This window comes from Charadrius vociferus, unplaced genomic scaffold, assembly GCF_000708025.1.
Source record: "Charadrius vociferus isolate BGI_N301 unplaced genomic scaffold, ASM70802v2 scaffold179, whole genome shotgun sequence".
In the NCBI taxonomy this organism is placed as follows: domain Eukaryota; kingdom Metazoa; phylum Chordata; class Aves; order Charadriiformes; family Charadriidae; genus Charadrius; species Charadrius vociferus.
Window position 1 is genome coordinate 3,262,590 of NW_009650072.1, and position 14,478 is coordinate 3,277,067.

The following is a 14,478-nucleotide window of genomic DNA, read 5'->3' on the forward strand; positions in this document are numbered from 1 at the left end:
TCTCAAACTAACTTTGGTTGAGCAATATGATGGGAACCTGGAATAGCAACCTACTGTGACTATTATCAGAACCAACTAGACCTACAGTTCATCACCAGAAGCTAAAAAAAATTCAAACAACTCTGTTTATCAAGATTCAAACCAAAAATTTTAAGTTAGTGTGTCAAAGTTTGTAGGAGGTATACCCATTCACATATACAAAATATTACACAGACAGGAACATGAGAGTTCAGCAAAGAAACAAGCAAGCTGCATTAAACTCAACCCTAACAAGATCCTGAATGCAGGGAAGCACTGAGCAATGTAACACTGTCTGCTCCTGTCTAATTCCAGCCAAAATAGTCCAGTACTTTTATCAGATCTGATGGCAACTCATTGTTGGGAAAAAACATAGCAGCATTGGCTTAATTTCAAGTCTTGTTCTTCACTAGAGAACCTGAGCCCATGAACTCCAGTGCTATTCTCCTATTCTTTTGCAATAGCTAAGACATCTACACCTACTGCTAGTCAGCAGATTCAGAATCAAATTCTTAATTTGAACATGATACACACGCTGTTGCCATGTTTGGAGATTTGTGTGTACCCCAAAGCACCGCAGGAAAAGTGCTCAAGGACTTCACAGTATAACTCAGCCAACAGGCAAAGCAGTACCAAAGGGAACCAATAGGGAAGCAACACAAATGCTGACATAACATCAGTATCACAATGAAAGTATTTTAAAGAATGACTGAAAACAGAGCAGCAAGCCTACTCTATAGACAAACACGAGAAGAAATTCCAGTTTGAAAGTGGAAGTTCCAAAGAGGAAGTAATTGAGAAGGCAAAAGGATAGAGGGAACATAGTGAAGATCATAATTGTTTCTAATAAAAACAGAGTGATAGATTAAAAACCCCAATACATTGTGTGTATTTTTTTCTAGTTCATGCACATATTAGTCCTATGTGATTCCTAATGTATTACTTAGCGCAAGGTTAATTTTCAGAGCAGCTGACAGTTTGTACCTCCATGTTTGCAAGCCTGTCCAACAGATCTGTATACAGCCTTGTTAAAACACAGCAAGCAAAAGGCATGACTAATAAGAGATACAACTCTCTGATCTCAAAGACTAGTTGTAGTAAACCAGTAGATATATTTTAATTAACACACTCACATGAAACATAAGCTGCCAGATCCCAAATAACTCCACTAAAACCAACAGAAAGGTGGTTTTCACCTGTAATTGTTTCTAAAAAAATGCATTTGTGGATGATTATGTGGTCAGTGTGCATTCAGCCATACAGCCAGCATAATGCTTACCATAAATAGCTAAGCTAGACTTTTGAGGAGGAGAAGGATGAAAGGAAACAAATCGAACAATCTACCAGAAGCAGCCCTTTCCAATGACTGCCAGTACTGTCTGGCACATGCTCTGTGAACAAAAATACTCAAGACAACAGGCACCAGTGCACCCAGACTTCGCACAGCCCCATACACAGAATGGGTTGCCGAGTACCCTCCAGGGAATCGGCCCTAAGGTAGAGAAGAGCTAACTTTACAGTTAAGATATAGATTTATAATGAACAGTATTTATGGACACTAAACTGCTGACAGGAGTGAGAATGAGTGTGTGTTCAGTAAGTGTCCCTATTGCAATAGGTGTTTGACAATATTAATCTCTTAAACAGCCTTTATAACAAACCACAGTATTACACTGATCTATCACAGCCATAATTTGGTCTGTTCTGCTTTTAATTAAGAGCTGTAACAACTGATACAGGCAGTGTGAAGTAAAAGCTCAAACATTACTTTGAGAAAAAGAATTCTCAAAGCTTATTGGGGTTTTTTGGTTGGTTTTTTTTTTTTTTAACAGAACTTCTTGTCCACATTATTTAAAGAACAAATGCTAAAGGTAAGGAACAATAACAGATGGTTATTTACCTTTGGCTGGAGCTAACAGTTATTTGTGTTGTTTCTTAGTTGATAAAAGAGCAATGTGGCTTTACACTGATTCTGTACTAGTGGAAGACTAATTCTTAATTCTTCATAAATGGATTTACAATCTGGTATAGGAAAGGAGAATAGCAATGAAGGTCTAGCGCTGAACAGACATGAATGGACAGTCAGGAAGTGTCTGGAGTTTTCTGGAGCTCTCCACATTAGTACGGATCAACAAAATTATAGTGGCTTTTCTCTCTACTTTGCACTTCAGTATATTGGATTATAAGCACAGCAGCCTGGAAACCCAAGTTTTAAAGAAGCTCCATCCAAACATGCATAGAAAGCCAATGAAAGTTTATTCTATATGTTTCATTAAAAAAAACAAACCAAAACCAGCAAAACACCAACAGACTAGCCAGAATGATTTGACAGAGCTCTTAACGAGACACCATTTAGTCAAGTGAAAAAACAGTGTTGTATCTTACCATTTGCCCACAGATGTTATAACATTTTCTCCAGGGGGATAGTCAATTCCTTGAAAGTAACATGGGCATTCATTTCTGGAGTAGAGGAAAAACATGTAACTGATTAACTCATATTGAAGGATGCAAAAATTCCCATTGACTTAAATGCTGTTCGAAGTACAATTGATTGCTTTGTTGGTTTGTGTGAGGTATTTTGATTCATTGCATAGGGGGTTTGTGGTTTGTTGTTTGTGAGGCTTTTGGGTTTTTTTTGTTTTTGGGGTTTTTTTAAAATAGAAGAAATTTATCTCCATACTGCCATATAGCTCCAGTGTATTCCAAACAAAATAAGTAACAAGCAGAACCTCTGCACAACAATGGACACCTTTTGTATCTCTTCTATGCCAAAAAAAAACCCCAGACAATATGTAACGACTAGCTTTAGTGATGTTAGATGAGCATCAGTTCTATACAAGAGCTATTTTTGATCAATATACAGGTTCTGTGTAATTCTAAGATCCTGCCAAGTTTATAGACGCACAATATCTACAATGCTACATGTTTATTAGCTTTTCACTCTGACTTACAAATCCAGTGGTCTAAAACAGTGAGTGTAATATCAGAGTTGCAACTTTTACCTACCTCTGCACACATCGTTCAGTCTTGGAATTCAAATACATTCCAGAGGGACAAGCACAGCCTTCAACACAATCACTGCTGCATGTCTCTGGCACAGACAGTGCTTGGCAGGTCCTGCCACAGGTAGATACACAAGTACTGTACTCCTTTGTATCTTCACATGAAAGAGCTGTCCAAATGAAACAAATCTCTCACATTACAGTGCAAGAGACTCAAGAACCTCCCAACAGTTTTCTTTCATTCCCAATCACATTAAATTCCACTAAAATTGCTATCTTGGCACTACGCTGTGTAAACTACACAGATGTAAATCCACAGTAATAACAAGTACAATGAAGTCTGTGCAGTTAATCCAGATTTACACTGGGGAAACCAAACAGTTGAAGCTTTTCCCCCCCCTCTTACTCTAAAAGTGTTTGGCTTTTGTGCATGGGCTTCAGGAAATGCACAGCATCTTAAAGAATACATTGAAAGCAATAAATAAAATGTATGTACTTTGCAGATGTTGCACAATGCCACCTTAAGTTTCCTTTTATATATATATAAATATTTTAAACCCTACAAGCATAGTTTTATTAGAATACATTTAAAAAGTCATGCTTGCTTCTAGAAAAGTAAAATAAAATTAAATGGTTTGAATGATTCAGTCATAGCGGAGGCAACCATCATGCCATGACTGCAAGCAAGCCAGTCTTTTTAGATATACATCCAGATACCCCAGCTTGAGACGTTTAAGCTAGACAAACTTTCCAAACACCTCTATCATGCATTACAACATGGATAATCACATAATGTGGTGAAAAATTACCAGATATTAAATTGAGTGTTCCTTAGAAAAAGGCTATCAGCCTTGTTTATGGAGCAAAACCTACTGAAACACCAGGGGTATCAGTTTAGGGTTGTTTTACAGGGTTTGCAATCCAATCATTTTAAAAATTGTACATGAGGGCACTAAATGTCTTAACATCTCTTGCATCACTAAAAGTTTGTACAAACTAAAGAATTTAATATTATCCCACTCCTCTACTTGTGAGGCTTTATAGAGCAGATAACAGAGGTCACCTTCGACTAGTCTCTACAATATCTATATTCTTCCATTCATTTTAAATTAAATATCAACAATACCAATTTTCTACCTGTGTTTCAGCACTCTCTATTTCAGTGTCAGTGACATTAAGAGAAAAAGCTAACAGAGATCACTCTTTGTCATCTCATTCATTTAAACAATTAAATAAATCTAGCATCTACAATGAAAAGAACAAATCTGTTTACACACCTCATGAATAATATCAACATGGGTAGGAGACATGCAATGCCTCCTACGATAAGAGATAAAATGTATTTTTTAATTCTGTACACATTTGAAGCCCTCCAACTACTTAAAAAATATCTTTGCATTGTTTCTTAAGTCAAAAGAACTAAAGAAAGCCAAGTATAAAGGAACAAACCTCTAAAAAACACTAGTACTAATTCTGTCTTGACAAAAAAGAGAACCTTGTCCTGTACACAAAAGATCATGCTAGAATTAATGCTCTTCTCATTTAAAAGATGTATTAATTTTAATTTCCAATTGTTCTAAAGTCCTCAAACAATAACTATGTAAGACTAGAATTGAAAGGCAACTCACCACAGTCTGGGACACCTCCTCTGAAATCTATTATAACTCCAAATCTTCGGCAATGATGAGCATAATGGGCCAGAGCAGAGCAAAAACAAATCTGTCCACATTTGCAAGTGTCTCTTCTGCACTGCTCAAAATAGGGAACAGGACTCAAATAGGGGTAGCATGGAGCAAAAAGTTCTTTCGTAAGGATGCTACAAGCTTCTGCTGCATAAGAGGCTACACAAATAACAGATTAAACACTGTTTCAGTGAGGGAGTTTGAAAAGACTTGGAATAAAAAGTGTCTTCTATACAACACAACTCATCATGGTTATGTACTATTGCCATACATACCTTTATCTTTGATATCTATACAACTATATGGCAGGACAGAAAAGAAATTAGCTGCTCACAGTTTTGAGCTTGTTCTGGGAATGATTTTAAGGTATTTGGAAAACTTTACAATACACAAACAGTGCCTACATAGAGTCTCCTAACTTTAAACTGATTCATCAATGTGTGTTAGCCAACAGATGCTACACACTATCCAGTGCCTTCCATAAACACACAGGATTAAATACCCCTTCAGTTTAAGTTATTCCCAGTAACTACTTCATTAGGTCAGCATTTTAAAGAATAATCTGTTACCCATTGTTTCAGTTGTATAAGGCTGCAACCACACATAGAACTGCTAGCTTGGGGTAGCACTATCGCACAGGAGAACAAGAGCAGTATCAAACAGCTACATAAGAAGCTTCAAACACAGCACTCATTTGAGTATCTTAATTCTAAATGCACTAAATTGTGCAACAGTGGTCAAAAAAATAACAAGCTACATTAGCATACATAGAGAGAGAAAAATTTGCATTTCCCATAAAATAAGACAAAGGTATAAACTAGGACTTCAAAGTTCCTTTTCCAGAATTTGTGACTTCCTGTACAGGCCACTTTTTTCTACATTTGTGTCCAAACCCATTACCAAGAATGAAGCTTCTTAGTGCTGCACATCATATAAGTACTCAAAAGACAGAATGACGTCATAACAGGAGACTTAATGATTTCCTAGCACCGATGAAGTTACAGGCAAAACCTTCATCAACATTTTACCTCTGTATCTGGCCTCGTCTTGGCTTAGGCCTAAAGGTGTATAGAGTCCAAGACAGGAAGTGGTAGGAACTGAAATGGATATACCTAACGATCTACAAAGTTCATCATTATTAAAGGATGTCTTCGTGACCATCTTTGGTCCTCACGGCATCACCCACTATCATGTCCCCAACTGGATCCTGTCAGCTGAATCTAAAGTCTGGCAGTGCATAAGTACCTTTCTCCACCATAGCAGACAACTAAAATGCTTCATTTTTTCACTATTTTCAACAATGAATACCGCAACACTTCTGAGCCTCCATCTTCACTAGCAGCATCACCAATACGAAACACACTACCAACATTTAATGCATGTCTAACTTAACACATTATATAACTGCCAACCAGGAATAAAAAGGGGGTATTTTCAAGTGCCTCTGCAAGTATCACAAAACACTTAAACAAGATGCTACATGATTTGTTAGGGAATTGAACTCAACAAATGCTACCTGTATTAGTTTTACCAGTGGGTAGGACTGGTTATTGCTTTACCTGATCCAACTGGGAAAAACAGGCACAGATAAGCAGTAGAAATGTATTTTTCAATAACAATTGACCTTCACTGCCCACCTGCCTGCAGATGAATATCACATGGGTCCATTTGCGAACTATCATGCACAAGAACGCATGCGGATGAAGTTTTCCATGTGTTTCCAAACAGCTCTGGAGTGCTTTCTGTTACTCCAACTGGAGACCTTTTACAAAACAGAAGTCAGTCACAACAGATACAGCGAATATGCAGAACGGTCTCAGTTCTACCAATCCCTTCAGCAGAGCTGATTCAAGCTCCCCATCCACTGTTTCATATTCTCATGCACTCTCCCATAAAGCACTGTCAGCTTAAGTTTCAGGACTCTTCTCTTCCCTTCCAGGCAAAGGCCCAGAAATGAAAGAGAAGATGCGCTCTAGAGCTATTAGGTACCTTGTAAGGAAAGACAGATCAAAACAGACCAAGTTCCTTTTTCACAAGAGAAGGAGGGAGCGTCCCTGTCCTGAAAGTCTGCACTCTTATTCATACTTGTGCATTCTCTGAGATATCTGGTTCATTTTTATCTCTCCTCTACCTATAATTTCCTGTGTGTTCCTGGGTAGCTGACTTCCCAGGCTTTATATTCTCTGCAAGAAAGAAGGAACAGAAATCCAAGAGTCCAACTGCAAAAGCAATTGAATAAATATCAATGAGGCCCAGGTAAGCAGAGGGGTAGCAGAAGCTGAAATGAAAGATAGAAAGACTTTGATCAAAATAACCAAGGCACATTAATATTGTATAGGGAGAATGGTTGAAACCATGCATTTAAATATGGATGTTACACTCCAGGGAAAAGATCGCATTAGGCATACAACTAGTAGTATTGCTTCTGGTAGAGTAGCTGGGAGTGGAAGCATTGCAAAAGATAGCACTGTCTAGGGCAAGTCTCTCAAATCTGGTGTGGATCAGGTGTTATGTATACATGTCAAGATGCTTGCACATTATGGTTTGTGTCCTGTCTCGACACAGTTCCTAAGTTCCTGTAGTTTAAGGGCTCTTTCCACAAATATTGAACATCTTCTCACTTATTTGAAAACAAGAACAAAGACTGTAATCAAAAATATACTACATTTACTTACTTCAAACAAGGAAGTATTTTAAGTAGTTTTACATAAATAGTCTCTTTTCATTGATATCCTGCTTATATATTTCCTAGTCTCATTATAAACAATATTCTGATAATATTTTTTAGTCTTTGAGATAGAAATTGTTCAAAAATCCATTAGAATATTTGTGTGTGTTTAATGGGAATTATTATTAAAAATTTTTCCATTTTTCTATTAGTTTTGGTTTTTAAAATTCCAACTGTTTTGAGAGAAATAAGTTCTACTCTTTTTTCCTTGGTCAAAAATATTCTATGATACCCTAAACTCATGTTCTCCATCTCTCACTTCCTTTAGGCTGCTCAATCCTCTGGAAGCCAATTTGTTCTTTAGTATCTGTAGGAAATATGCTGCAAAGAAGTTGGACAAACAGCAATCTTGACTGTGGTGCTCAGGCAGCTTTGACCACGTTTCACTGCATCACAAAGTGAAGCTCAGGCAACGGCCAATTCTTGTTGCTGGCCTGCAGGCACTGAACAATGAGGCTCTGTCAGAGAGCACAGACTAGCACTTGCAGCAGAAAATAGGAGCTGGAAAGAGAGAAAAAGGCTCGCAGGGAGGCTGAAAGTACCTTATATAGGCCACTCCATGTTTTGGATACAACTTTTCAGATAAACTAGCACTTATGACTCATGTATTTCACTGTATTTTTATATTAAAATATTTTACCCAAAACCTGGCTTGATACCCTATAGCTGAAGTTACAGATTTTCTGTTAGATACACAGTGGGTTTTAGTTTGCTACATCATTAACTCCAAATGAGAATAATAAAACCCCTAAATAAATTATTCTTGGTATCTATCCATTCAGCTTCAGTACACACTTGATTTATCACTCTAACTGTAGATATTCATATACTGGCAAATAGAAATCTTGCAGCTATTCATACAAAAAATCATCCTCTGTATTTCCATTGAAGGTTCCACAAAGTCCCACAGTGTCATCTTTCCACCGTCCATCCACTTGAAGGTAAAGCCTCAGTCCTCCTCTGTCGTACAGTATCTGTAATCCAATGTGTGTCTTTACTTGAAGAAATACAGAGGATAGTTTCCGTATTTCAAATAATTCTGGTGAGTAAAAACAGAGATTGTTGAAAGACAAAGAAAACCTGCTCCTGCTTATAATTTGTGTTTTGTTTCTGGTCATTTCACTGGTTTTGTTTTATAACCTATTTATGTAAGTTACATTTTCTCCTATTAAGACCCTATTTTCCCCCCCAATCATTGATTTCTCATGAAAGTTTACACTAAGTCAGACTTTAAAGAACACCAGAAACTTATGACAGTCACCACACTTTTTAAAAACACATCCAAAGTTCACTGGAATATTCATAAAGGTTAACTAAAAGCAAATCAGTTTAAAGATACAAACATTGCAGACCATTTATTTTAGACAAACTAATCCTTACACCCACAATGTGCTCCCTGTATTAAAGCCTTTTTTGAGAAATTCCCAGAGCGCTGAGGCCTCACAGATATCAAATGTACTCATGATTTGCATATAAAGCACTCATTAAAGCTAACATTGAATCTCACAGAACACAGTCATATTCACATGTAGAATACTTGGTAATATCTTCCAGAGGAAGAAATTTAAAAAACTCATTGAGGCAAAAAGTAAGAGAAACAAAAGACATTTTTTGTCTGAAAACCTGTAGCTTATCTGTAAGGGGAAAAAGGGCTCCTTCCACTTATATTTACTCGAGTTGCTTACAAAAAAGGGAAGAGAAATTATTCAGTTCAAGAATCAGATAAAATAATTTCCCCTCAGAAAAGAGCTAAACAACCTTGTGAGAGATGGCATTTAGACTTCTTAGAGACAGAACACACAATCTTAACACATAAGAGACACTAGCCCAATACAGGCACTGTACAACTCCTACCATTACTGTAAAAAGTACATCAGCAGTTGATTTGTGGAACATTTAATAAAAAATAAAAAGTTGATATTAACAACATACCACTAAACTTCAGTTTGTTAGCAATATTGACAGTACCACAACATACACATATACCATTAAAATACTGCTTTAGTGCTCGATATGAGTTATATACTTATACATTATTCCTTACCATCTGCATAAGGCAGGTTAATTTTGTATTGGTCATATACCAAAACATCTCCTGAATGAGTCAGAGTCACTTGCCTCTTGGGGTCCTGCTTAAGAATAAGGGTGATTGATTGGACACATGATCCATCCTGGTTCTACAAGTAAAAGCAAAACAATTATTTTTTTAAAAAATACTTAAGTAGGATGAATGTTAAATAAGAGTGCAAGTAAAGCTATAATTAGTGGGGAATTGAAAAATTTCAGTTGCATCTCGCTTCTTAGCAGAGTGCACTTGTAAACCACACAGCTTTACACTAAGAAAGCTTACTATTTTGAATGATTTCACATGTATGTTTAAATATAATGCTAACTTGTTATGCAAATACAGCTTAAAAGTAGGATTTGGAAAGAGAAACTTGAACAATTCTTACATAGCTTAGTACAAAGACACCTGCAATTCATGAGACCTCCCTGATTAAAGACCCACTGAGGCCGAGTTAATGCTCGCAAACAAGGCTGCATTATCCACATAGCACTGCACAGAAATCCAAATTTGTACTTTGAAGTGTTCTGCTATACACATGTTGTTTTAAAGCATATTTAAGATATCAAATTCTTTTAAAGACGAACAATAATGAAAGACAGAAACACCTTGTGAATCATTATTTAAAACAGCACCTAAGTTCATTATTTCTGAGAGTCATGGAGTGCATTTAAAAGCTCCCTGGAGGAACATTGATGAAAGGCAGGCAGCATCGTGACAGCATACAATATCACAACATCCAACTGGCCTGACTTGCTTATTGTTACCACCATTACTTATTCTTATTTCCATTTCAGTTTTCTAAGTCAAAAGTCATATAGAAAAAACATGGAAAGGAATACTGCATTTCAGTATGGATGAAACATACGCCCTAAAAATCCTAGATCAACCTCGTCTACATTACCAACACCTACCCTTTTCAGTGGCCCTTAATTGTCAACATTACCAAAAGCAGCTAATGAACTGAAATCCCAAAAAGCCAAATATTGACACTCACATGTTGAAGTTTCACATCATGAAGAAGCTACATAGCCTACACAAGAAAATTTCACAACAGCTTAAAGATCAAGAATTTAATTCAAGTTAACCACTTTCATCAAAACAGAAGTAGACTATAGTACCCTTGTTCTATGTTAGTTAGGCTGGACTCTTCCATTCAAGCAAGTCCTGAAACTGGTTGGTACTTGATTGAAGTCCCGAACTACTTAATATTCCTGCATGTTTTATGTTACTGTAGTGATCTTCAACTAGACACCATACCACACAGGTGGAAAGCAGCACAAGTCTGAGGGCTATTGAATATTTATTGTTTTCAGTATATCATAATAACAGGGAAAGAATGCTTATTGAAGCACACTTACTAATCATAGATGATTACCATTTTTTTTTTCTAAAAAAAAAATTTGATCACTGCCTAATTTTTAAAAGAGAAAAATATTCTATCACAGAGAATCAGGCACCGAGGTGGATTGAGAGACAACTTGAACTTTACTATGTCAGCATTCTGTAATTCACCTTGCTACATGCTGAAAGACATCAGAATCACAATCCACCTTCTACTTTGTCTCTACACTTTAGGAAGGAACTAAGGTTCTGCCACTCCTGCTATACTCAAATCTCTTTACTACAGCCTTCAAGACATTTACATTGGCTAAGTGTGTCGGGATAAAGTTAAAAGACTGTCTATTCCCTGCTATCTACAGAAGAAAGGGGAAAGCACACAACCGCTGTTATTCTGCTCAGCCTTCTTCACTGCAAGGCCTTGTAACCATTTAAAAGGTATTCAAGAACAATGACAAAAATTGAATCCGGTCACTTTGCTCATTGCTTTTTTTCTTATCTTACTCTCATCTTGATTATGCATCTTCAATATCTTATATACCAAAACATACACAGACGTGTCTGAAATCACTTGGTCAAAAAGCAGCCTAGGTCTCACTGCAGGAAGTTTCTCACTGATTGGCTCTGGCCCTGAGCTGCAGTCCAGAAATGCCCAGCAGTGGTGCAGGAGGATGCACTTTTCAGTCCCACTGCCTACAGTGAAGGCATAAATGATAACAAAATAGTAAAATGTTAAACGTCATCAGTGCCTCTTTCAGCACTGAACAAGATTTAGTTAAAATATCCCTAACCTTTGGGCAGTTGCACTAACAGCAAAATTGTACTGTGAATAGACCATTTGCAGTGCAAACAGATTAGGATGTTCAGTTCAAAGATCTACACTTTTGTCCAACTCTCACTGACTTCCACTGGAACTTACCTAATACACAGCAAGTGTTGCCTTACTCATTGAAAACCAACTACTGGAGCTGCAAGGATCTTTAGACACTACCATGTGGTTTTGGCAAATGCTGAACTAGCACAGAGCATGTCATCTCCCAGTCCTTCAAGTACCACGGGCATACAAGTACACACAGTGGTGTGTAAAGCTTAAAAACTACATTCAGAATTTCCTGGTCTCTAAATAACAGCACAACAGTGATCTTTCACCAACAGTTGAAGTGACAAAATGAAATTTAAAAATAGCAAATTATAAGAATGACTGGAGATATTCCATCAGCCCAACCAGCTCTCCTGGACAGATAGCAAAGACAGATATGTTCATTGCAAGGCCATGCTTTTGTAGCTTATCTTGTTGTCTTGCCTCCTTAGTAAGTAAGTAGGTTTCCATCTATATCATTCAGCAACAGTGGTTATAAATTGACAGTTCTGTCAAACTTTTAAGAAGATGAAAATAAAAAACCCCCAGCCAGTACACGTATCAGACCAGAGCCAAGAGAACAACCCTCTACAGTATATACATTACTACACAATATTGACAAAAGCTTTATTAATCCTGAATGCTGCACTAAAGGAGAAATTCTGCCTGACAATTATTCTCTGTTCCAATGAACTCTCTTTCACAGCCCCTGTCAACTTTCAGCAGGTGTTTTTACAGGAATGGCCATTTCTCTCACTAAACACTTAAAAAAAAAAATCTACATTCAGAAGACCTTCTCAGCATACAAACTACAAAGACAGTGAGATTGTCACCTGAAACTCAGATAAGGTTAAGCTGTGCTGATCACCTGACTGATTCTCCTTCCAAAAAGCGCTTAAACAAAATTTCACATCGTTTTGAAATAACTTGTTGCTTGATGACTGTTTATGTCACCAACTCTGAGGCTCTAGATGACTGGATTCTTTGTGATTCAGAGAGCTAAAATCTCCCCAGGTATTTTCTTTCTACATTTTTAATCTGCTTGAATGAGATGGGACTGATAAGTTGTTGTTTTTTTAAAAAAAAGCACATAAAATCTCAAACCATCGAGAAATATGAGATTCTGCACTACAAATCTTTTAGCTTCCCATTTCAATTCATTAATTTTTATAAATGGGAAAAAGATAATGGATGGTGCCTAGGGAACTGTAAAGCAGCTCTTCTGCCAAGTGGTACCAGCTAGTTGATAGACACTTGAATAGCTGCACTGAAGCCCCACATTCTTTGATTATAGTACACAAACTGTTCTCACTACTTTCTCACCACTAGTACATTGATAATTAAATTAGCAACTCACCACATAAGCTTCTGTTCAGCTACCTGGCTGTTAATGTCCAGAATGCTTCACTTAAATCTCTGTAAAAGTCTATACCTATTAGGGACAAATCAGACTAGCTTTGTTAAAGGCTAGGTGAAGGATAAAGCCTAATATGTAGTAGAAGTCAAGAGAATCTTTTTTTTTCACCTACAAACCACTAAACAGAGACACATTAAGCAAAGTCCCTAAGTCAGGGTGAAGAAACAAGAATTACTGCAAGGCTCTTTGCAGTCATGAGCGCTGCAGAAAGCCAATTAATTTGATTATCGCCTTCCCCAACGAAAGTATCACAACTAAACTGAAAGGTGCATTTCTGTCTGTTTTGCAGAGATAAGTGTTCTGTAACACAAAAGGGAACGAGACCTACAGTATACAGCCTGCATGTTACAATACCAGGTATTTACCCATGACCTCTGTAGTCTGTTCATGGGCTTTTCAACAGGTCAGGCTATAAGGTATCTCACTGTGGGCTTCTGCAAGTAGTTAATCATGCTTCAACTGTCATTTGATTAAAAAGTCACTTGGGAGTGTTTCTTTGGGGATCCCCTTTGCTTATCTTCAACCATATAGTACAGGACACCGCTTCAATATACAACAACCTTTCTCAAGCTGCTTGGACTCTGCGAAGTTCTGAGAATATCATACTGAATGAATGGATTTATCCCTATGTTGAATGCCTATGTTTATGCTTTGTTCCACAGCTTTTTTTTCCCCTAGATAGTACTGACTTACCAGTATCCCAAGGTTAGCACAGAATTAAGCCAGCTAAACTCATTAAAATTGAAATAAGCTAAGTCAAATATGCACTTGAAGTGAGGAATTGTATCAATGATCAGCTATATTGTATCTTGAAACAATCTCAGTCCTCCCATAAACAAGAAATGCCAGCAGGATTACCAGATTCTAACCCAGAGAACAATGCACACAGAGGTTAAAGCCTAGAAGGTTTTTTAACATGCATGTCCTCACCAAGATCTCATTTCACAGCCCTCACTGTAACTCTTCTACCTCAAAGAGCTAGAGGCTATTAGAGCATAATAAAGCAGTCATATTCACAACACCGGAATCCACTTTTTCAACACTAGTAACTTCTACACCCCATCACATACCTCACCTGATGTTCTGATAGGCTTCTACTAGGAACCATAAAAGAGATAGTGGGACATTAACTTGCAGATCATCCAGTTGGAAAACATATTTGGTCTCTACCCAGTTAAGCTATTTTTCTTACCTCTCAACTTTTATCACCAAGATGAGAAGGGGATTCAGTCTCCCACCTCTTACCTGGATTACAGATAAATAATTTCTCTTATAATAAAACTGTCGATGCCATTTTAATATGACTTCCTTTTGCTTAAAGGTCTTCTCTGTCATACAGAGAGGTAGGTTTTAGTGCATGAGAACA

The 14,478-nt window shown here is 37.2% G+C and overlaps 1 protein-coding gene across 1 annotated transcript in view; it reads right to left on the reverse strand.

The window, feature by feature from the left end:
- OTOG (otogelin) overlaps window positions 1–14,478 on the reverse strand; it is a 106,214-nt gene that overhangs the window by 70,477 nt on the left and 21,259 nt on the right. The window contains exons 13-18 of the mRNA XM_009892017.1: window positions 9,475–9,607; window positions 8,292–8,469; window positions 6,340–6,464; window positions 4,649–4,861; window positions 3,025–3,190; window positions 2,404–2,478 (exon numbers count right to left, since the gene is read on the reverse strand). Coding sequence (XP_009890319.1) covers window positions 2,404–2,478; window positions 3,025–3,190; window positions 4,649–4,861; window positions 6,340–6,464; window positions 8,292–8,469; window positions 9,475–9,607 — 890 coding nt within the window. The remainder of the gene's footprint in view (window positions 1–2,403; window positions 2,479–3,024; window positions 3,191–4,648; window positions 4,862–6,339; window positions 6,465–8,291; window positions 8,470–9,474; window positions 9,608–14,478) is intronic.